The sequence below is a fragment of the Protopterus annectens genome, chromosome 5.part0 (assembly GCF_019279795.1).
Source record: "Protopterus annectens isolate FY-2018-M chromosome 5.part0, PAN1.0, whole genome shotgun sequence".
Lineage (NCBI taxonomy): Eukaryota > Metazoa > Chordata > Ceratodontiformes > Protopteridae > Protopterus > Protopterus annectens.
The window spans coordinates 1,812,891,721-1,812,915,899 of NC_056735.1; the positions used below are offsets into that span (position 1 = coordinate 1,812,891,721).

Sequence of the window (24,179 nt, forward strand, 5' to 3'; positions counted from 1 at the left end):
CTTGAAAACAAATGAACTCTTGACAATCATTGAGTAAATTATCATTCCAAAATTTGCCAGCTAAAATCAATTTTTATATCCATACTTTCTACCCTCAGTGCTTGGGCACTAGGAAATCACTTCCTTCTGAAGAATGTGAACTTGCAGCTCGATACTTTTCAGATAAGATTGCTTGCATTATATTCTCCCTGCCTTCACTCACTGGTGCATGCTTCCTGCAGAGTACACCATTCCTAAATTCAAAGAACATTATGCTGTTATCTTCAGTATGCACACTACTACTTGTTCTTTGGATCCTTGCTGTTCAAGGTTTGTGGAGGCTTCCCCTGAAGTAATAGTCATTTGATCGATCAGATCATCACCACCTCTCTTAGGAATGGGGTTTTTCCTTTTTTTTAATGGAAGTCCAATCCTGAAAAAGGCTGGTTCAGACTCTGATGACATTGGTAATTACAATCTTATCTCAAACCTTCCATTTCTTGGAAAGGTTCTTAAGAAAGTAGTATATTATCAGGTGGGGAATTACCTGAGCTCTCATGGTGTTTTTGATCCATTTCTATCTGGTTTTATGGTTGACATAGCACAGATACTGTACTCAGTAGGGTGTTTAATGATCTTGTAGGTGCCAGATATCAGCATTTTTTTCTTTGTTCTTCTTAATCTCCTGTTGGCATTTGATTTGGCGTACCATGCCATTCTTATGGTAGACTAGAACATTATTTTGATCTCTCTGGTATGGTACTTAACTAATTCTTTACCTATTTGACAGGTCATGCTCAGAGAGTGGCCTCTGGGATTAACTCCTCATCTTCCTACCCTCTTACTAGTGGGGTGCCGCAGGGTTCCATTCTTGGTTCATTATTGTTCACCATCTTCTTATTGCCACTGGGGGACATTATCTGTTTGAGAGGTCTACAGTACTATTGTTATACCAATGATGCCCAGCTTTATCTCTCATTCCCTCACAATTCTATGTAAACCCTAACCGCTTTTTCAAATGATTTGGACATTATCTATGACTGGACAGTCAGTAGCAGGTTAAAGCTCAATACCAACAGCAAACAATATACCTGCATGTGTGGCTGGTGCACGGCTATACCATATCAACAGAACAGCAAAAAAGAAAAAGCCAGCACTCAATTTTTCACTGTAGCCTTCTGGCAAAAGAATATTTTATTCCATGAAGACTGAATAAAAAATTAGCCCAGTGGGGTCATACCGGTTTCGGCAAAAGCCTTCTTCAGCAACCACACCACATAAGATCCTGGCTGTTGTCAAGTCCTCCTGATTCAATCTCCAAAACATCAGCCATATGAAGCACCCTCTTCCTCCTGCTGATCTTCCAACTGTAGTCCATGCATTTCTTTCATCACAGAGGGACTACTGCTTTTTATATTGGCCTGCCTGAAACTGAGTTCTCCCATCTTCAGCTTGTTCAAAACTCTGCTATCCACTTTCTTACTGGGGTCTTCGTTACCACCATATTTTGCCAATTCTGCATGAACTCCATTGGGTATCTATCAAACAACATATTATTTTTATTATCTTGGTCTTAGTTTATATTGCTCTTCATAATTTGGTTCCACTCTGTTGGAGAGATCTTCTATACCTCTATATCCCAAGTCAGACAATATGTTTCATCTCTCTGGGGTTGCTTGAGGCTCCTTCTTACCACCTTAATACTTCTGGCCTTCACTCTTTAAGTTATCAGGACCCATTTTTATGGGACCTGCTTCCCGGCTGACTATTTAACTCACTTACTTCTGCTGCTTTTAAGAATGGTCTCAAAATACACCTTTTTGACATTGCTTCTTTTAGTTAATGTTTTCTTCTTTGTATTTTCTTACTGTTTATTACTTAACCTGTTATACAGTGCCTGGGCTCAGGTGCTTTAATAAACTTGAATTTGAATTTAAATGTATTGACTCACTCAGCTATATTTCCTACTATTCAGCTTATGCTTACATTTTTTCATATTTAGAAAGATTCCAGCCTGCACAATAAATACAGTTATCAAAGAAGTCAGTATGAACTTATCTTTAAGATATTGTGTCAACTCTATAACAGTAAAGTTCAAGACATTAACATGTACAAACAAGATAATTTGTCTGTTTCTTAGTGATAGACCTATTTCCCATCTAAACCATCAAATTGTACTACTAATATGAGAAATTTCAGTCAGAAAAGAAGTTCAAATTTACTCAAGTGATTTGAAATGCATACCTTTACTCAAATTCAGTTGTTTTATAGATTCACTTTTGACTTTCAAACTTGTGTGGGTATCTTGATTTTGGATGTGCACGCAAAAACAGTTGGATTTGTTCTCAGCCAAATCTATTTTTTCCTTCTTTTTTGTTCTCTACTATTACTACTGTAACAAGCACAGACTACCTTTCAGCCACAACTTTCTGAGTGTTGAACAGGTTCCAGTCTAAAACAATGTTTTTGAGCTTCCTTGTTTTCTGTGCAAAAGTCTTCAGGATGTAGACATTTGACTCTTGCAGCCTAGAAGCATCTACAAGATATTCCCCACCTTACTAATTGTTTGGGCATTCTGGGACTGCAAAGCTTCTGTCCTGGAAATCTGACCCAAGCCATCAAAAAGTAATTTGTTAAAATCTTAGCATCTCTCTTAACTCAAACATTCAGAATGTAGACCTCAAGACTGATGCCATGACTTGAAATTAATCTTTGCCCTTTGGCCCAAGGTGGCTCTGATACCAAGTACACTTATGAGAAGCCTTGTGTTTGTATATGGTGGTCACTATGGACAGTTTACTACTAGCAGACAAGTCCAGTTCTTAATTTGGTTTCAGATCAGGCTACCTATTCCTCCCAATCATACCCTGACAGGTATGCCCATCATTCCCAAATGTATAATGAGATCTCCAGCTAGAACTACAGAGTCTATAAATGGTAAACCCAGACAAGGTGTACAGTTTTCTGCAGCTGGGAGAGAAATTTGCCCTTGATGAATTCTTAGACTCACCAGCATCAGGTTTGACATACCCACCTCAAATACATCGACACTCCATCCCACTGCTCCCATGGACAGTGACTGTATTATGGCTCCAACATTTCACTTCTAATCCAGTTTGAAAAGCTGTTCCAGAATGCAGATATAATGAAAAATGTCTACACTCATGTGCTGAACTATGTTTTTATAAAACTAGTAAGTCATCATTTTTAAGCCTCTCACATATATATTTAACTGTACATTCACTGCTGGCTTTTAGAAACCCTTAAACATACTGTCATTATTCCATCACCAAAAGTATTAATCCCTTTCACCATAGCTATTTACCATACTGTCCTTAATGGCTGTGCACTTTGCAAAATCCTAGATAAAATTCTATATAAGCAGTTAGATGATGCAGAAACAGGTCTTCCATTCTCTCAGTCAACATGTTTGTTTAGGCTTCAGCACCATTTATGGCATCTACTCTCACAAAACTGAATTTCTCTAAACGTTGACAGAGTTACTACTTGGAAAGTCTTTTCACTGACATAAAAAGTAAAACTGAAACCACAGACCATGGCTGTCTGCTGCAGTGGTTATGGAAATATAGGATGGGTGATTGTGTCCTCTCTTGGTTCAGGAACTCACATTCACTGAGAATTTTCCGGTAAACTCAGGCACCAGTTGCTCAGTCATTGATACATTTAAAGCTGAGGTGCCAGAGGGGCAGTGCTTGGACAACTACTCTTCTTGATATATGTTAACTATCTCCCATTTGATATTCCTAATATAAACTGTACAATACAATACATGCAGATGACTTAGTCTTCGTTTAATCAGCAACCTTCATCAATTTCAAAGTCTGTAGCAGGATTTTCAGAGTATATGGAATTAGATGCATAGTAAAAAATAGCAATAAGCGGTGCAAAATCTACAATAATATTTTTCACATCAAATACAAGCGTGCACAAATATCAAATATCACAATAAAAGCCTTAAAGGAGCAGTAATCCTGATGGTCATTTGACAAACGTAAACTGGGCTCTGGTTTCTCTTGGGCATTTTATGTGAATTTGTGGTAAATCAATTGGGTGTTTTATGTGGATTTCTGCCACAACACGAAAACCCTTCATATCATAGTCAAGACAATGTGTGGTTTTATCAGCCTAACTGGTGGAAGATAATTAAATACCAAGTTGTAAGCGTATATGCGACCGAATAACCAAATATATATACCAAATATACCCTAACAAGGACCGTAGCTCACTGCAAATGCTTACTTTCAAAAATCACTTTTAATAGAAAACAAATATAAGCACAGAACAAAGTAAGAAACAAGTGAATAGAAAAAAATAAAAAATGGAAGCCGGTGCAACAAGAAAGGAGGCAACATGTCAGGTTATAATGTCGAAATAAATAAAGTGTAATATTGAGTGTTAAAGATGTATACATATTTTAACATATCATAAATGAGTATCAATATGTTATACGTTTTTTTTTCACAAATGTGTTTTTATACTATATAACAGAAGTGCAATGCTGTGTTTTAAAGAAGTACATATATTTTATAACAAAGCACAAATTATTTAAAAACGTATAAATGTGTTGTTATAGTAAAATGTCACATATATATGCATATGTGATTGTTTTATAACTGTATGGCAACAGGGTGTAATATAAAACTGTGTAGGCTGAATGAGCAGAATTAATGAATATTCATAAGATTATGTTTTATTCATGAGAAGGTTAATTGATTGAGCATTCCCACTGGAACATGATTTTTTTGAAAATGTATTATATAGGGGGAAGAAACACACATTTCATTGTTCTGAAGAAGTCTGCAATTAGCAGATGGAAGCATTTAACCTGTGTGTAAAATAGTTTTAACCCTCAGCGGTTTGTTTTTATTGTTTCTATTAAAAGTGATTTTTGAAAGTAAGCATTTGCAGTGAGCTACGGTCCTTCTTAGCATATATTTGGTATATATATTCGGTTATTTGGTGGAAGATAATGCCATTACAATACACTGATCAAAAACAGCTGGCCGCCATGTACTGGTACAGTCACACTGCTGCTCAGTTCACTTATCTATAAATTAGTATTCCAGAATCACCGGCCACCTCTAACTGCCAAAGTGATTTCCTTAGCCACATCCTACGCAGTAAGATCCAGTATTCATGACATTCTGTCCTAATTTAGATTACTCTTGTAACCTCATGTCTAGCAAAAAAAAAAAAAAAAAAAAGAAAAAAAGCTTTCAAACATTGCTCAGTCACCTTGAATATTTACCTTTCAAAATCAAAAATTGCTCGTTGTTTGGTAATTTCAGAGCACATTTGACTGGTCGCCTACAGGAACTATACCAATGCAAATGCATTCAGGACAATGACTAATCATTAATTCTCATCTTCCTTACTTGTACTCAATAATAGGCCTATTTTGATTGAGTACATGTTGTGATTAAGTCTATCAGCTGGTTCTTGATAGCTTTATATTTCTAAACAGTTACTGAATGAGGTTAGAGGAGAACAACAGAGTGACCTGAAGATAGGCACAGTGCTGGCCAAATTGTAGGCAGTATATCAACCTGAGGTGGTGAAGTGAGAGTCGAGTCATAAGACATATCTCTTAACTTACCTCTTAGTCTGTGCTCCCTTCTTTAGCTAAGGTGACAAGCTTTGGTTAGTGACAGAAAAAATGAGACTTGGTTGTTAAAAGTGGTAGAAATCAGGTACCTTACCAAGATATCTGGGCTTTCCCCCCATTACAGAGTCAAAGTCTTTGCAGTCTGAAATGATATTAGGCTTAAACCACTGCATGGAGATTTTTCTCCTTGGAAACATCTGGGGGTACCACAAAATGAGGTGGAAATGCTGATATAGGGAAGCATGGTCTGCTCTGTTCAGCTTATCACCACCATGATCCTCAGCAAGACAAGTGATCTTAAAGATGCATCAGTGGATGATAAATTCCTGTCCCACTTATCAAGCAAAACATGCTCCAAATTCTACATTTAATAAAAACACACTTTCCTCACTGGTACAGAGGTTTTGTTCTTGCTTGAGATACTAATGACTGTTTAGGAATGAACCAAGGAACTGGAAGGGACACTTTTGGGAGCTGAGTAGGATGAACCATAGGTTAATAGATAAGTACTGGGCTAGCTGCCCTTGTGGGCCATTTTAAGCCAAGCCAGTTTCCCTTTTTGTGCTCAAAATAAACCTACCCCATTTGGTTACAGACTGGTCTTACGCATCTATCCATGCTGACTTCCCTTTCCGGGGGAGGGGTGGGGATATAGCTGTGCTGGCAGCACCTCAGACTGGAGGTCGGATGTAGCAGTACATAACTAAAAAGGAGAACGATATAGAACATAAAAGAGATGTAGTGATGTCCACATTCTCTGGGAGAGAATTAGAAAAAGGAACTGGTTCCTTAACTTATCCAAGCCCACACACTCTTCAACCTTCTGGTAGTGCACCATTCTCTTCCCTGTCTATGGGCCACTGTCACCCCTGACAAGCACAAGATACATAGATGGCAAATAAGGTGAAATGACCTGCTCTCAGGGCACACTAAGGTGCGTGACTGTGGTATGGATGCAGTAAGGAGACATTATCAGGGTAAGAAGGATCGCATTGATTGCCTATGACAATGGCCATGAGTTAGGCTCAGGATGTAAGAAAATTGGGATGTCAGGGCCTAAAATTCAGTATAATCTAATAAAAAAGAAAGCCTATTCGTTATTATGAAATTATTTTATTTCCGTTTTGATGGTAGATATGCTGTGGTTGTTCCTGACATACAATGCTCATAGCATTCAGAATCAGTCAGGCATCTCTGCCACTTGCTATTCCAGTAAGTGCACCATTTCACTGCTGTTTATTCCTCAGCATCTCCTGCACCAGGGATGTTAAATGGTAACCATTTGAAATATTGGGACCTGTAATAAAGTGACTGAAATGCCGAAAAATCCGTACTTACATAGACTTGGTACTTATATGTGTGTGTGTGTGTGTGTGTGTGTGTGTGTGTGTATGTATATATATATATATATATATATATATATATATATATATATATATATATATATATATATACACACACACACACACACACACACACACACACACACACACACACACACACACACACACACACACACACACATACACAAACACACACATTGTGTGTGTGTGTATATATATATAGCAAATGGTGTAGAAAGTGGTCAAAAGCACCAATAACATCCAAAACTACCACTAAAACAGTAGCCAGTGACCGGACTCAGTTGCTCTAATGTAGTAAAAGTTTTTATTCCACACGCAGGTAAAAAGGGCAATAAGAAAAAACACAGTCAAGCGCTTTTGTCTTCCAAGACTTCATCAGAACTGTGAAAAACAGGCAAACCAACAGCTTATATAAAAAATTACTCCCCCATTTAACCCTACTAATTAAATCTTAAAGTCCTACACCTCGTATTAAAAATATAAATATTTATACATATATAATAATCAAAAACTGAAGTTAAAAAACATAACAAAACAGAGTGTTGACTACTGCAAAAATGTTGGTTAACAAAAAAATATATGTGTATTGAATCTGTTGATGTTACAATTTGGTTGCCCTAAACTTCAGCTTAGATTTAATAGAAATGTGATCATTTATACCAGGGGCTACAGTGGCATTCAGTCATAATTGTCATCTCATTTCAGCCCTATCCAGTTTATTAGCCCAGTCACCCCCTCTAATGTCTCTACCATCCACCTCCAAAATACCAAATAGAAAACTGTGGTAAGGGTTGACATTGATATGTCTAAATAGTACATTGTTCTTGTCACATTTCTTAATACTGTATAAGTGCTCATAAATTCTTCTCTGGAACCTCCTTTCTGTCTTATCTATATACAAATCATGGCTACCCTGACAGAAAGCAATGTAAACTACTCCATTGGTAACACAGGATCCTGTAGCCAACCTCACTTCTAAGTCATTGGAACCTATACATACAGTAGGGGCTGAAATAATATATTTACAATAATCACATGCCCCACATTTTGTAGTTCCCTTAGTTTTTATGATTTTACTCTCAATGGATATTCTAATAGAGTTTTCAAGTTCCTGTTTGTCCTATAGGAAAAGGTTGGTTCGTCACCTAAAATGGCCATCAGTTCTTGGTTGCCTTTGAATAGTGTCCAGTTTTTCTTTGTAATTTCTCTAACTAAATTAGAGGTTCCCCCATAGGTTAGTACCATAGAGTATGAAATATCATTGGTTGGTAGATGGGAACCTTCAACCTTATTATTCTGAATGACCCCCAAGTAATGGTTTATATCTATTGCCCCATTCACTTGTAACTTGATCATTAATGTTTAACACAAAATCCAACGGGTATCCCCTTGCTACAAACAGTTTAGCTAGTTTGTCCATCTCTGACTTTGCTATTTCAAAATCAGAACACATTCTGGCTATGTGGACCATCTGACCTTTCACTATGTTCCTTTTTGCAAAGTAGGGGTGACTACTCCGAAACTCAAGATAATCATTCAAAAAAGTAGGTTTTCGGTAGGCACAAAATTGAAAACATTGTTTACTTGTGTCCTTCCAAAGCCACACATCCAAATAGTTTATCTTTGAATTGTCACTATTCCCAGTAATCTTGAAATAATCACAGATCTCATTCAAAAAGTTGAGAAAATTGGTATGTTTGTCCCCTACCTTCCAGAGGATAAAAAGGTCATCCAAGAACCTTAGGTACACCACCCAAAAATCCTTAACTGGACTTTTAATAATATACTCACATTCCCAACTGTACATAACTAAATTTGCAAACAGTGGAGCACAACTACTGCCCATTGCTACACTGTTGGTCTGGCAGAACAATTCACCATCAAAACTAAAAAAGTTATTCTTCAAAACAGTTTCCATTAGAAACATTTAAAATTAACCAAGGTGTTCCCCAGTTTGGTTTTTTCAACTAACACCTCATAAAACAATTCCAACCCTATATCATGGGTTATAAAAGTGAATAAATCCACAACATCAATAGTTGAGAAACTAACATCCTCACTGTAATATTCTTCCTTAATCCATCCCAAAAAGTCCCAAGAGTCTAATAACATATGATTAATTCGGGCTAAAGATTTTCGACAAAAACACCTAGTGAATATGTAATACTATTCTGACAGGAGATAATAAGCTTGGAGGGTATGGGTGCAAGAGGGGCTTGCTTCACTGCAAAAAATATAAGTTTAAAGAAGAAGAGCAATGTTGGATATTTGCTCTACTCCGGAATTTTCAGTCTTTTTTTCCAGCATGTCAGGACTCAAAACTTTGAATCCCAACATTTTAGTAGGGATCTGTATCTGCACTCTTTTGCTGACCACAAGAATCTAGAAATCTGTAGAGATTTGCAGGCTTTCAAGACAACTTTATACTTCTAGCGTATGTTTTTTCTAGGACAAATACAGAAACGTATCTGCCAGCAAGTATGTCCTTGGCTTTCTGTATTTGCTTACTTCTTATCCTTAGACTCCATTGTTTGCTAGAGTATATTTTTGAATGTTAAGGACTTACTGCTTGTTTTTTACTCTGTCAGGTAGGCCCAGAACCAACTGTGCTCACTTTACCTAAAGTCGAGCAGAGTACAGAGAAGACTGACAAAATTACCTAGAATTAATTAAGATGATTTTTGTAGTTTCCAAAGTATAATGCATTCAAGTCAAATGACATGAAAAGAAAAAGTAGATGCAACATCAAATCTTAATTCAAAGTCTACTTTTAAAGTTTTAAGACCTTAGTTTGTGACTTAGCTGTACAAAGTGTTCTTATGGACCGTGGCTATACACACATTGGATTACGGAAAGCTCAGTAGCAATTTCTTCTTAACTAATTTATTTATTTAACATTTGTTTACTGGGAAAGTCTGACTTGGAACGAAGCCAATATTCAGTGGAGACCGAGGGAGAAACTCTCCAGACGCATGTCTTTGTAACTATTTACAAGCAATTTGCAGCAATTAATGGCAGTGCTATCGCTTATCAGTTGATTTTGCGGCTTCACAGTATAGCCAAAAGATGTTGGGCTTGTCTTTTAGTTGGTTAATATTCTCTTTCCATCATCATACAGCCAGACAGGTTTAAAGCATTGTACTTTATAGCCATTTATCTCTATAATGTAATTCTCTACTGCAAAACCAATTGTGATTATCCATAGGACTAACATATTATGCTCCATCTTGTTTTATGAAGATATCCTATAGATATTTAAGCACTTATCACTTACATTTCTGTAATATATGTAAATGTTGCATTTAAAAAAATCACTGACTGCTCTAATAGTTTAAATAACTAGTAGAGATTTCAGTTTCAGAAGAATCATAGACTGTCATGTATACGTGTGCATACCATACAGTGCTTTACTTTGATGGTATAAAATAAGCAGTTGCCAAGAAACATTAACACTTAAATCTTCTGTCAACCAAATGCATTTCCTTTCTAATATCTCAGTTTTTTTTGTGCCTGTGACTAGATTAGAGTCACTGGAAATGTAACAAGATATAAAGCAGTGTTCTGTGTATTCCATAATAAATGGAACCCAAAACCTTTAAAAAGATAATTTTCTTAAAATAAATCATAATGTAATGTATTGTAACTTTGGATGTATGAGCCTCCCTGATGTTTTATGCACAAATATATATGTGATGACTTCAACAATGTAACATAGTTTTATCCAAATAGTGCTTTGACAGTGCTCGTTGCATAGGTTCACACATGGCAATGGCATGCATGATGGCAGGAACTTTTTGAGATGTTTTTGCTTTTTTGTTGTCTAGTGTGCCAAGAAGCAGTCTGGGAAGCATTTAGGATCTTTTTGGAAAGACTTCCTGAACATGAAGAATATCATAACTGGATGAAGTATTGTGAAGAAGATGACATTGATGTGGTCGAAATTGGGAGAAACTTTTCACAAACAGAGGAACATCTTATGCTTCTCCAGAAGGTAAATGAGATTCTTTCAAGTGAACTTATTTAGCAAAAGACTTCCAGCGCTTATCAAAACAAATATAACATGGGTAGAGTTACCAGCAATGAAGCAAAGTCACAGTGTAGAGCTAAGAAATGTGAATGTTTTCTTTAATAGCTACAAAACAGCCTTCTTTCTCTCATACTGTTACATAGGTCAATGTTTCAGAAATGCTTAACAAAGTAGCAGAACACTGGTGGAGAAGAACAAAGTGGTGACACCAAAAATATCAAATGACAAGCAGCAATATTATGTATGCAATGTATGTATGCATGGCTAGCCACCAGGCAGTGTAAACATTGGCTAAAAAGATTGTTACGGTTGAAGGGACCACTGACCCTATGTGCAAAAATGGGAACGGGGGTTGCATATGTATGTATATATTTTTGTCTGTTTGATGCCTGGGAGGTCCAACTGGGCAAAGTAGGCCCATCTATATTGGAGGTCTGAGAAAACGAATTGCAGAAATACAAGATTTAATAAATAAAGTCAACAGTGTAAATATCCTTTCTAAATACACAAAAGATACTATATAGGGAGTACTGTGATGGTGAAGAAAACAGGAACATGTACCTATAGTAATTAAGCAACAGCTGAAGAAATTCACATATACAATGTTTACTCAGGGCGTGATTCATCAATATGCTTTGCACTGTGCTCAGAATGTGTCCTACAGTTATATAGTCTGCTGTGAAACATAAGCATGGTTCTAACATACACAGAACATTCACTAGTTCATAGTTTCCATTGTCAAGCTTATGACATGCTAGCCTTAGAGATGTGACTGTGATCACATAAATACATGCAGACACACACATTATACACATAATATTTTTGAAGAACATTACTGCTGAACATCTTGTAGTAAAGGCAAGCTTTATCTATAATCTTGGAGGAGATATATAATATATATGTCACTTTTTCTGTATTATTGATACTTATACTTAATTTTTAGTTTTAGTTTTCCTCAAGATAGTGCTGTCTCCCACTGTAGTCCATTCCAGGCATATACACTTAAACTGAACTGGATCAGAACATTGTCTAATAGATCAGTCAAAGGTAATTTCTAGGTAATCTTTAAGAAAAGGAATATAATGACATTTCCTGAAACCTCTCTGAATATTTCAGGTTTTTCAACATTATAACTTTTCCGGTAATGATTTTTATTTATTTTTTTTTAGATTCTGTGTTGGTAAGTTGCAAAACAGTATTATATTCTTTAATGGGTCAGCTCAGTGAGGTCTTAAGTGGTACAGTGATCTCTCTGAATGGACATGCCCTTTGCAGTTTGGTAGATACACACTAGTAAAAGTTTAAACTGTCTGCCATTGTCCATAGACCTTTAATGACAGACTATTTTATGATCTGACCATTTGTCTTGTAATCATATGTTATGCACATTTTTGCCAGATCTCAATGATGCATTTACTGATATTAAAGTGGGGATGTCATTAATACTGCACTATATATACATATATAGAATAAGGCCAAACCTCAAAAGTTTTTGAATCATATCCTTGGGTATCAGTTACCCTGTGTAGACCAGAGACAGTGTGTCCTATGCCAATAGCTTGCACTGTTGTCTACCATGGCATATAATACGTCTAGCTTGAATCCATGAATGAGACCTACCACAAATGGCAATGTTCACCCCCTCATAACAAGTTTGGAGGGGCAGCACTAAGGCATTTTCAAAAATAACTGACACTAAAAACAACACAGGTGTTTCATACACAAGTATAGGGGTGTATATGTAGATATGTGCTACTGGGACACGGGTCTATTTGCCAGCTATGCTAAGAAATCCTTAATGGTACACATGCAGAGGAAGCAACCTACAAAAGGCTCATGTAGTGTACTTACTTTATACAAACTGCATGCCAGACAACAGGCATGGCTGTCTGTAAAGGGGCATTCAATGCTGCATAATACCTATACCGTATGAACACATGTATTACACTTGTGCTCATCAGTGCATATATAATGCACAGCAACACAGATATGACAGAGCAATATATTTATCTTAACACTGATGAAATGCAACTGTAAGACATAGACTGGCGGTATACAGTAGGCCAGATAGGGCAGCACCAAGTTTGTGACAATAATGCAGGGTACAGCACAGCAAATAATTTGATATGTGAAATATACTTTTTACCAAACAATACACAGAAATTAAAATCAAATAAAGCAGTATAACACAAACATGGGGTGGGTATTGTTTACTACACATATTAATTTATGGAACTGCATGCAAATGTAACCAACCATAAGTTTGTTGGCACAATGAACAATATCTGTAGATAGCTATCATGTGTGGTACACATTATAAAAGTACATCCTAGGCAGACTTGTACAGGTGGCAGTCAACATGTGCAAAACACCAACTGCAGTATAGCTGACATGTTCTGAGGGTGCACATGTAACTACAACCAGACAAATAATTTATAACCAAAGGCAATGATGGTCAGCAGACATTCAAGCACACCGTAAAATTAAATAATAAAAAATCTGAAAACAACAGCTTTAAACACTGAGCGATACTTTTATTTAAAAAAAAAAAAAAAAAAACATAGAGTGAGCATTTTCATCTATGTTGTTTAACAGACTTCTTCAGACTCTGCCAGAACACTGGAGACTCTGCTTTAAATTTCAAGTGAGCTTTATTTTCAGTGAATTATATATTTGAAAATGAAAAGTAACTATAGTTGATATATCCAATGTCAACTCAAAAATTTTCCCAAAAGCAAATAACGTATCCCTTTTCTGGTCCATAAACTCTGAGACAAAGGTTTCTGATGGTTTTACTCCTTATAGCCTCAACCTGTTTATCTCTCTGCAGTACTTTCCTATCTCTATACAAGAAAGGCCAACATCTTCAGTACTCATTCTCATGCTGTACAGGTCACTGTCCCCAGTACTTCTGGTCTCTGCCACAGAGGTCCGCACCTCTTCTCTGTTTGTCTGTCTCTCTGGCCCTTCTTTTTATATGAAGGCGGTGCAGCATCTCCCACTCTGTGAAAGCATGGATCCTATTCCCAGACTGTCCCAAAACTATTAGACACAGCTCACATCAGTTGTTAGGTGGGCACTCTACCACATTACCCTGCCACAAGCCCAGACATATGGGGGTAAGCATTAGTGGCTGAAAAGATCCCACCTTGGTTAGCTTACATACAAGGTATTATATCTTAAATGGAGTCAGGCATATGCTCAGTTATCCATGGCATGAAGGTTCCCTATTAGAAGACTGAAGATGCATTCTTTTGAATGCGCCTTGGTCGAACTCAAAAGCCTGAAACAGCAAAATATCGAAATGGCTTTTAAGCAAATTCTTTCCCTGGGAAAGAATTTGCTTGGCCACTTCGTTACTTTGCCATTTTTGGCACTTTAGTGCAGTCTTGGAGTTGATAATATTTTTGTTGGAACAGCAATTTTTTTCCCCCTAGGAAAAAAATCGCTGTTCTGACAGTTCGAAATTGTAAGCTTTTACTTATATAGAGTCGATTAATCACCATTCGCATTTTTAAGCATTCAGTAATCTAATATAGACCCTGGCATGAATTCTACCCCTGGGCTTATCAATTTTGTTGATATCCCTAAGGTCCTTCATTTTCCTCCTGGTAATTGGATAAACTTCCACTTAATGTATGCCTTTTTCTGAGCTTCAGTTTCCTTTTAGTTTTTTGCAGTTTCCTGTCATGCTGGGGCTCAAGTGTCAGATCATGCTGATTCACTCTGTTTAATGCATTTTATATTTCATCCTGTGTCCCAGTTCTGCTGCTTTGTTAGTTCCCTATAGGCTGTTCTCAGAGCCTTACTCAATGGAGTCTTGATTTCTTTATCTGTGGCTAGAGGCATTAGTCATCATGCATATTTTATTTAGGGTGGTGTGTTCTAATAGCAACATTGGCTCTCCTCTATCTGTAATTCACTGCATTTATTTTAATATTTATTTTACTTATTTATTTATTTACATTTGTTGACCAGGAGATTCTGAATGGGCAAAGCCCTTTTCACCAAAGGCCCAGGGAAAAAGACTCCATAACACAAGAACAGTAATAAAATTATGCAATGATGAAGTTTTAGAAATTATTACAAACGGTAATGACAGTAACATCACAATGATGTAGTACAGAGAATAGAGCAGAAAAAAATAAAGTTTGCAATGATGCATAAATTAATGTAGATCAGTTTTTTTAAGGATGCCAGTATTTCAGCTTATACAAATCCAAAATAATTCAGACTATGCCTCAGTGGCACAAAGAGATAAATCATTTCAGATTGGTTTAAGGTAACAAGAGGTGAAAATTATCCCAGGGAGGAAGAGGATTTATGGCTTCAGGTATCTAGGAAGTATATCTTTAACTTATTTAAAAAAAAAAAAACATGATGGGATTTCTGATAAGTTTAAGGTCTAGAAGCATTCTGTTCCATAGTCTTGAGACAAAATTTGAGTAGAGAGTTGCTCCTGAGGAATTTAGCGCTTTTGTAGTTATGGTTATATCTTTATCTTTGGAAAGGAACTCCTGATGGTCTTTGTTCCAGTTGATGAGGGTTGAAATGTATGAGTGATTCTGGGTGTTCATAAAGTATTTCATAAGCAGTCTTCAGGGAAAGTGTGGTGTTTCAGAGGTTTTTGCCAGTTGAGTTTATGGGTCACAAGACAGTGATTGGTAGAACTGGGAGGCTCAGTGATGAATTTAGCAATTTTGCTCTAACATTGATTAACTTTCTTTAATATGGCAGTTTGAAAGTTTATAAGGACAGGTGGCATATATAGGAGGGTTTGTAAGATGTAGGTAGCAGTAATCATTTTGTGGCTATGCTCAGAGAGGAATGTTTAGAAATGCAGAGTAGTCCAAGCATTGAAGTGGAGATTGTATTTTAGGTTGTTTTAGTTCTGCTTAATTGGATTGAAGGACTATCATTCCAGTTTCTAGATTTTACAGCTTGTGGCTGAATGTTTATTTATTTGTTGACAAGAACAAAGCACTGATCAAGGTGGACTATTTTCAGTTTTTGCCAAAGGGGTTAAAAGCAAGAGGCAATAAAAACAAGTCAATATATTTTTCAAACATTAGATATTACACGGGGAATATAAATTTAAAAAGACCAATGCCATGTAAGTAAGGAGTAGGTGCATGGGCCATACAAAATTGAAATACAAAAAACAAACCTTGGGCAGCTGGTTTAATCATCATAAGAAATTGTATGATAATTTGGTTGGAACACAACAGAGGGCAATTTATGGTAAATCTATGGTGGAGTGTCAGCCTTGTAATCATTGTAGTTTCTGTAAATTTGTAGGCAACACCAAGCAATTTACTTCTCATAATACTTCACGGGTTTTTGATATTCAGATGTATGGGGACTGTAAATCAGATTGGGTTATATATTTAGTGCTACATACTTGTCTGGCTTATGTGGGGCAAATTTCTCACTCATTTAAGTTATGCATTTCTGAACAATAGTCCAATGCTTTGTATAAACACAGTATTAAACATCCAACAGCTAATTTTAGCTTTGTTATTATCAATAGAATAATGTTTAACAATAAAAATAAATCAAGTTGGTATAATATTTTGGATACAAAAGAGAAAAAAAATGGATAATTCAGTTAGGGGCACTTTTTTCTCCAGACCTTAATGAACATCTTTAATTAACCAATGGGATGTAATTTGATGGTTTTTAAACAGAGAGGTTTAGGTATGTGTGTTTTTACAATGAAAACGGCTTTGTAGCTGAAACCGGTATGCTAATGGTGCCATCTATACTAGAATAAGTGGGATGAAATAAATATTGACTGCTGACATATGAGTGCTGGCCAAATATAAATATAAGTCAGCATAAAAAAGAAACAATACAAAAAATCTAAAGCGATAGTGGAGCATATCAGTATATACATTATTTTTATATCTGAGTTCAATATGCATCATGAAGGCATGTAAGGAAAGGCCAACATACTTGGTGATGTTTAACCATGTATTCCATGATCTCATACCACTAGAAACTTGAGTGCCATTCAACAAGTTGCACCAGAGTCACAGGACCAGCTAGTACAAGCCCAGCTACTTTCATTTGCAGTAAAAGTTTCCTTTCCTTGTATCAGCTTAACAACATACTGTGCATCTCTAGTTCCACTTAATGTTCACTCTGTTTCATGTAGCGTATTTACAAGGGTTTGATTCTTTCTGTGTTTTTTGTTCCATCTCTGGGATGTATAAATTGTGTGCTTAAATGGCTGGCATTATCCCTCTGTATTTTTTCACACAATCTCTTTAAGCTCCCTACTGATCAATGCCAACTTTTACTTATATTTATGTTTTTGATTTCCTTTGTTGTGCAAGCTGGGCTATTTCACTGTTGTGAGCATGACCCTGTGTACAATTCTTAACTCTGTTTCTGGCCTCCTGAAGTTGTGTTTTAATGACTCATCTTCAGCTTAAATGCTATACTTTTTTTAGGTCAAGCAGGATGCTGTTAACCTTGTGTAGTTCCTGCCATTGGTTTTCATTTTAATTTTGTAAATACACAATGTCAGTCTGGGTTTAAGACTGACTTTTCGTTTATCTTTCAAGCATCTCCAAGTCACTTTGTTCTTTTTCATTTTGATTTGTGGTGTATAGCACTTTCCATTTTAATTTGATATGTCACTACTTACTTGTTCAGAATATTCAGAGAGAATATTGGATAAATAACCACAAAACTAGTGACCACAAAAAATTGTATAAAAAAAGTTTATTCAGAATAAATGTTTTTTGTACATTTTTTTGTGGTCACTAGTTTTGTGGTTACATATCAGATTGTTTCCTAGTGTGGTAAACAGATTATTGGATAAAGTAAGACATCACTTTGTCTGTTCTACTTTGCCACATTTTGTTAAAAGGTCAGTCAACAACCTTTAAAATTTCTCTGTCATTTTTATTTTCATGTTCAGAAATAATCTATCAACTGCTGTTCTAGGTTTTTCTACTTGAAGACAGCGTCCCCTGACAGTCTTAATATTTCCACACTCTCATTTAATTCTTTGACTTCATTTTGCAGTATTACACAGCACTGTTAGAGTGTTTTGACTTTCTCTTGTTTTTTTGGTTATCCCTTTGTTGCACCAATATATTTCCTTTAACAAACTCCAACTTCTCGTTTCTTAACAATGTTGAAGTTCTGTCCCTCAACATCACTTATTGACGTTTGTTTACAACTAGAGCTAGAAAAATTCCATCCAAGTAAGATTTCACCTTATATATTTCCAGTAATGGACTGGAGACCATTATTTTGCCCCTGCCTATTAGACACACTGGTGAAATCACTCCCATTGTACTCCCCAGGCTTAGTTGGCCAACACTTCCTTCACTGATTACCTCCCACTACTAAATATCAAAAGAGATTTGCTTTACCCCTATGGTAGCAGGAAAGTTATTGTTTTGCTTATTACTTCTTTTGCTTCTCATTTTTAGTACAGGCAACCAACTCAGAATTATTTTTCCAAGTCTATACATGTTTTTCCTTACTTGTGTTATACAACAGTGAACCTTTTTTCACTTTCTGCAAGTTTATTTTTAAAATCAACAACTCATTCTTGACTCACATCATAGTGAACCCCCTTTTCCTGTAACGGGGCCTAACTTTTTTAGAAACTACACCATTGTTTCTTACTTTACTCTAAAATGACCCCCCTTTTTCCTGTCAGATGGTTTCAATTTTAAAAACAGCACCTCATAACAACTTTATAGCATTACTCTAGTAGAAGAGATTTATATCATACACAGTTTTTGTTGCTGCCTATTTGTGTAACACCAACAAAGAACTAACTTTTTCCAGGCTACTTTTTAACTGCTATGGAGCCCCACCTTTATTGTTATAGCAAGGCTCTGCACAGGCAAGTATTCTAGGTATGACTCAGGAAGACTTGCTTTTTACTGAGGTGTCTCATAAACTTTACCACTGGTTTCTCACCACTGTTCAGACAGTATCCAAAAGAATAGAATTATACATTTTTATTATTGGCAACTCCTGGCAAGATTCAGTGCTGTATACAGATTGCCTAAGACAATACATAGTAAAATTCAGTAATGTGTAAAGCTTCACCATTTAGCACAACTTTTGGTATACTGCACATCTCTTTGCTTTTACTTTTTAACAAGTAGGAGCTTAATTTACAAAGTCTTCAGTAGTTTTTATCAAAACAGTATATTTCTGAAGCAATACAGTTCATTCCAGAAAGCTTTAGCAGACATAGATATTTACTTCCTTAAAACACTGGAAAATTCACAAATGCTGGAAATGTCTGGCTCAGAAAATCAATATAACTTTTCAGTGTCTGTAAGTCACCATACTTTGAGTCTGAATTTGCTTCAGTAGCATGGTAAGATTTTATTCTGCATACTATAGCATTATAAGCTTTATGCTCAACAACCAATAACTTTGTTTTCCTTTTTCATTGTAAAAGTCCCTGCTCATGTGGGTTCCTTCTTTCCAATACATATTTCATTTACACGCTGCAAACTTCCCCATCAGAATTTCACAGAGCAATCAACACATTTCAGACATACTACTGGGTTTATTTTTGTGCAGCAGTGCCTTGAAACAATTTTAGAACTATATCACCATTAGCAATTCTGTTTACTGAAGTCATGAAAATGATAGACTTGCAAAGACTGAAAGATAACAGTATGTCGTAGAAGCTGAAAAAAAAAGGAATTCTGAACATCAGACATATTATATTGCTGATAGTAATGATAGCTTAGACTGTAATAATACGATTTAAATTATCCTCACATTAATTGGTCATCTGGAAGATGCAAATCTGTGATGGCATGCATTTTATGACATAATGATGATAAAGAATTTAACCCACTTGTTACAGTTTCCTACCCCAAATAATTTATTTGCTATATTATTTTCAAATGTTGTAAATATGGTTGTTGATATTACACATCCTCCACCACTGAGTGACTTGAACCATGTGGCATACCAATTTTCCATTTATAAGAACTATTTTTCATGAAAGGCTGCAATGAATACATATTGATATATATTGATATAGAATTGATAGTATGTACCACGTGTGTTATGTTACAGATTTCCATTTTAAAATAGTTATTGGACATTAGACAGGCTAATAAAATTGTGTTAATTTATGCATAAGAGACAGGTAAGCAAAAAAGGAAAATAACCTTGCTGGCCAAGCATAACATGACAGTTTATTAAAAAGGAAAGATAAGCATAAAGTGTGAAGACAGAATGTTCTTTTCTCAAGGAAAAGATCAGCTACAGAATGTTCCTGAATAAAGCACAGACAAAGCCTGAGACCAAGGTTAGAAAAAGTAAATAAAGGAAATTTACAAGACTAAAAGCAATGTAATATGCTGTGTTCAGGATAGCAAGACAGTTAAGGTTAGTAAGCCTGTTCAACCTGTTACTTCAGAGAAGATGACAAACAATGGAGCCTGAGTACAGAAAACAGGTCCTCTAGAGACTATGTCAGTTTACGTTGTTCAGGACAATCAGAATAATGTGCAGCAACTTGAATTGTTTATTAGTTCTGTTAATGGAGACAGTATTCAGATATTGTGAACATCTAATAAAACCTTATTAAATGAACTACAGTGTTTGGAGAATTCATTCTGAATGCACAAGACTTGGTCCATAAGGGAGAGACTGACACCTATTCAGCACAAGCTTGGATAATTAAGACTTTTGTTTCTCAGTCTCGTATACAGTGTTTCCAGCTAATTATGGTACAGTATAGTATTTTCAAATCTTACAATGGCGCCCAATGTGACCTGCTGTCTGGAGAAAGATGTATACTTCTCACAATCCAGCAAGCAGCTGAAACTTTTCACATCCAGTTTCCAAAACATGTTTTCTCAAGTTCACAGTGACTGTTTATACAGCAGAAGTACTACACCAGCACTCCGGAGAACACACTACCCTTTCAGTGGAGGTATAATTCATTTCCAAACTTGGTTATACTACGTGTGTTCTACAGAAATCTACAAAATAGCAGTGTTTCATTCAACTTCATGTATTCTACAGAATATAAATAACACTGTTTTCATTAAAGTGTAGCACTCCGTGTTTCATTCAAATATCAACAAAAACAGCTGCAGTAAGTAATTTTTTCAAGTACAGTTTTACGGTAATAAATTAAAAGTTTCATTAACAGTTTAAAGTGACAGCAACTGTTTCATAACATAATTCAGCAGCATACCAGTGTTTTTTTTCCCCATAAATAGAGCTGTAAACTCTATACAGACTAAGCTAAAAGTTATGGCATGACAGTTTCTCATTAAGACAGCATTAAATTGTACAGCACCAGTGTTTACTTCAGAAAAGCCTCACACATATTCAGCAGGCTAGTATTATCAAAGCAGTGTTCCTTCAGAACATAAAATACATTGTCTGCACAGACTTTCATGTTTCTAGAATGACATCATAAGGTCAAGAAGCAAGTAAAAGTTTAATAAGCTACAGATGATGGCTCACATTTCTTCTAAGCCATCAAGTTATGTAAGCCTTTATATGCACCTTTTAGTTAACAGTTCAACAAAGTTTAAATTACTTAATTGAAGTTTTTTGCATGTAAACTTGTCAAATAATACTGCAACAGTTAAAATGTCAATACATTTTTGGTTTAAGTTTAAAAATGTTCTCTTAAAGTTAAAAGTTATTAGTTCAAAAATGTTAAATATGTCTAAACACAAAAGGTTTAATGACTCAGTAGTCAGTTTGGTCTCCAGTTTAAATGTACATGCTTCAGCACATGCAATTCAACATAATAATTTCAGTTGTAGTATAGTTTCATGTACAAATGTTCAGAATATAATACATGCAATTCAGAATACAGAAGTATGTTGCAGTATTACAAATGTCAACACAGTCTACATACATAACACACAAGCAATGTCTCAAGTTCACATTGCACTAAAGAGAAATAAAAAGAAATCAAGGTACAGATTTTGTAACTGAAGAACAAACTTCAGCACTAAGTAAAAAAAAATACATTCCATAGCTAGCTGTAAAGATCAGAACATTAATCTGTCATGGTTTAAGTTTATTTCATTATTTACAGACAAATCAATTTCAGTTGCACATATAAAAGATCCAAGTATGATCTTGTCAGAATTTAAAAAGTCAAAGATTACAGCAGCTACCAGTTCAACATGTAATAGCTCTGTATATACTGATTTAGATTTCAGTAAAAAGTACAGATTTTAAAGAATTGGTTATGACAGAAACATGCAGTTTTATGGGTTAAAGATAACTTCCAGTTCAGCTGACACAGCTGAAGTGCTCAGAAAGACATATTGAGTGTGGTCAGTTAGAAAAAAGGGTAACTATATACCTCTATGTCTTGTAAGGTATATCAAAGCTAACAGTCAAATTAATTAGCAGAATAAAGGGTTTGCAGTTACAGTTTGGCAAATAAGTTTTTTGTATTATTGATTGTTTAAGAGCTTTGTATTAAAGTGTTGTAATGCATAAACAATATTGTAATATAGACTGAGACAAGATAATGTTTGCTAGTTTACAGAATGTAAAATTTAAAGTCAATGCTACATTGTAAAAATGAGCGCACAGTTAAAAATGTAGATCCTATGTATAAAAAGAGTACATTATGCAATCAGTTTGAGATTATATATGTTTCGTATGGAGATGGCAGTTTGCCAAGCATATCAGCTCGGATTGCAGCTAGCCTAGCAAGCTGAATTAAAGACAGTGCTATGTATTTAATGCATTACAGTTTACTATTTATCCAAAAAAATGTAGACAGTAATAGCACATTCTTACAGCATTCAGTACTAATGAAAAGTTAAATGACGTCAGCTAAAGAAATGGTTATGGTGAAACAGTAGGTGAAGTTTTACTCACTGAACAGTATGTTAAAATCTAAGGGTCACAAGACAAATGTAATAAGTTCAACTGTTAAAACTGATTGTTTATAGGTGAAAAAATGCACAGTCTTACATTATTACTTTGATTTTCATTTAAAATAAGTTCAGAAACTTGATACAACTATCAAGCTAAATGCAATTGCTACAGCTAAGACCTTAAATAAAGCTATTCACTTAGTGGTAAGACAGAAACAGATTTTGCAAAGCATAAGATGGCAGTAATGACACTTTTCCGGTAAATACTGATATCGCAACAGTAAAACAGACGTCACCAGTCCCAGAGGTTAAATGTTTTTTTTTTTTTTTTTTTTTTGTATGTAAAAAACAGTGTCCGAAATACTGGACATGGAAACACAAGTGTGTACTTAGTTCCAGTTGTTTTCAATAACGCTAAACAGGTTACTGATTTAAATATTGTTAGCTTTTCAAATACAAGGCAGCCGACTATGGTTAATGACTGGGCAAATGATATAAGTGATGTACAAAGTTCAAACCTAAATGATAATCAAAGGTATGCTGTAGGTTAGGTCAGGTTAATGTTGCCAGTGACATCCCAGATTTTCAAAATATGTATAAAGGTTATACTCTGTCAGAAAAATATGTATTAGTGTATGTATTAGTAATATGGTTAGTGCATTTAAGGCTTGAAAAGGGTTAACACATTTATTCTATTTCACACTGCATAAAATCTGTATGAATTGCAGAAGCTTTCTAACCTTTTACTGTCATGAAATATGCGCAGCTATTGCTTATGCTTTGGAAATCTACAGGAAAGCAGATAAGTTCTGCTTATGTCAGGAAAATAATGAATAGACGTATCACTTGTTATGAGACTTAGACAAGGAGTTCCGCTTGTGCTGTGAGAAAATACACAGCTGCAGAAGTTATAGATAATCAGAACAAAGACTGCTTGAAAATATGAACTGCAATCAGTATTTGCTTGTGTCTAAGTTAGAAAAGTACCTTGAAATGTAACACATGTATTAGAACTACACAATAGAAGTTTGTAACGGGCTAGGGCCCACCAAGGCAAGGTTGTTTTTCTCAAAATGTTTTTCATAAATCCAGTCATGTCAGCAGAAAATCTGAGTATCATCTGCTGTAGAACAATACTGAAAGTTGTGTTTAATTACGTCGGCCATAGAAGGCCATGTTTCATAGAATAGTATAAGAATAGCATACTTCCTGTTAGTAGTTAGGCAAAATCCTGTATTTGCATGTTTTTGTCTCCTTGCAGCAAGTTATTAAATGTGCCTTAACTGAACCTTACGTGTATTGGTCTTTGAAGTTTTTTC

At 35.5% G+C, this 24,179-nt stretch overlaps 1 protein-coding gene across 1 annotated transcript in view; it reads left to right on the forward strand.

Annotated features, from left to right (window-relative positions):
- The window catches only part of IMPG2 (interphotoreceptor matrix proteoglycan 2), a 1,485,782-nt gene that overhangs the window by 366,867 nt on the left and 1,094,736 nt on the right, over positions 1-24,179 (forward strand). The window contains exon 3 of the mRNA XM_044072040.1: positions 10,794-10,960. Within this exon, the coding sequence (XP_043927975.1) occupies positions 10,794-10,960 (167 nt within the window). The remainder of the gene's footprint in view (positions 1-10,793; positions 10,961-24,179) is intronic.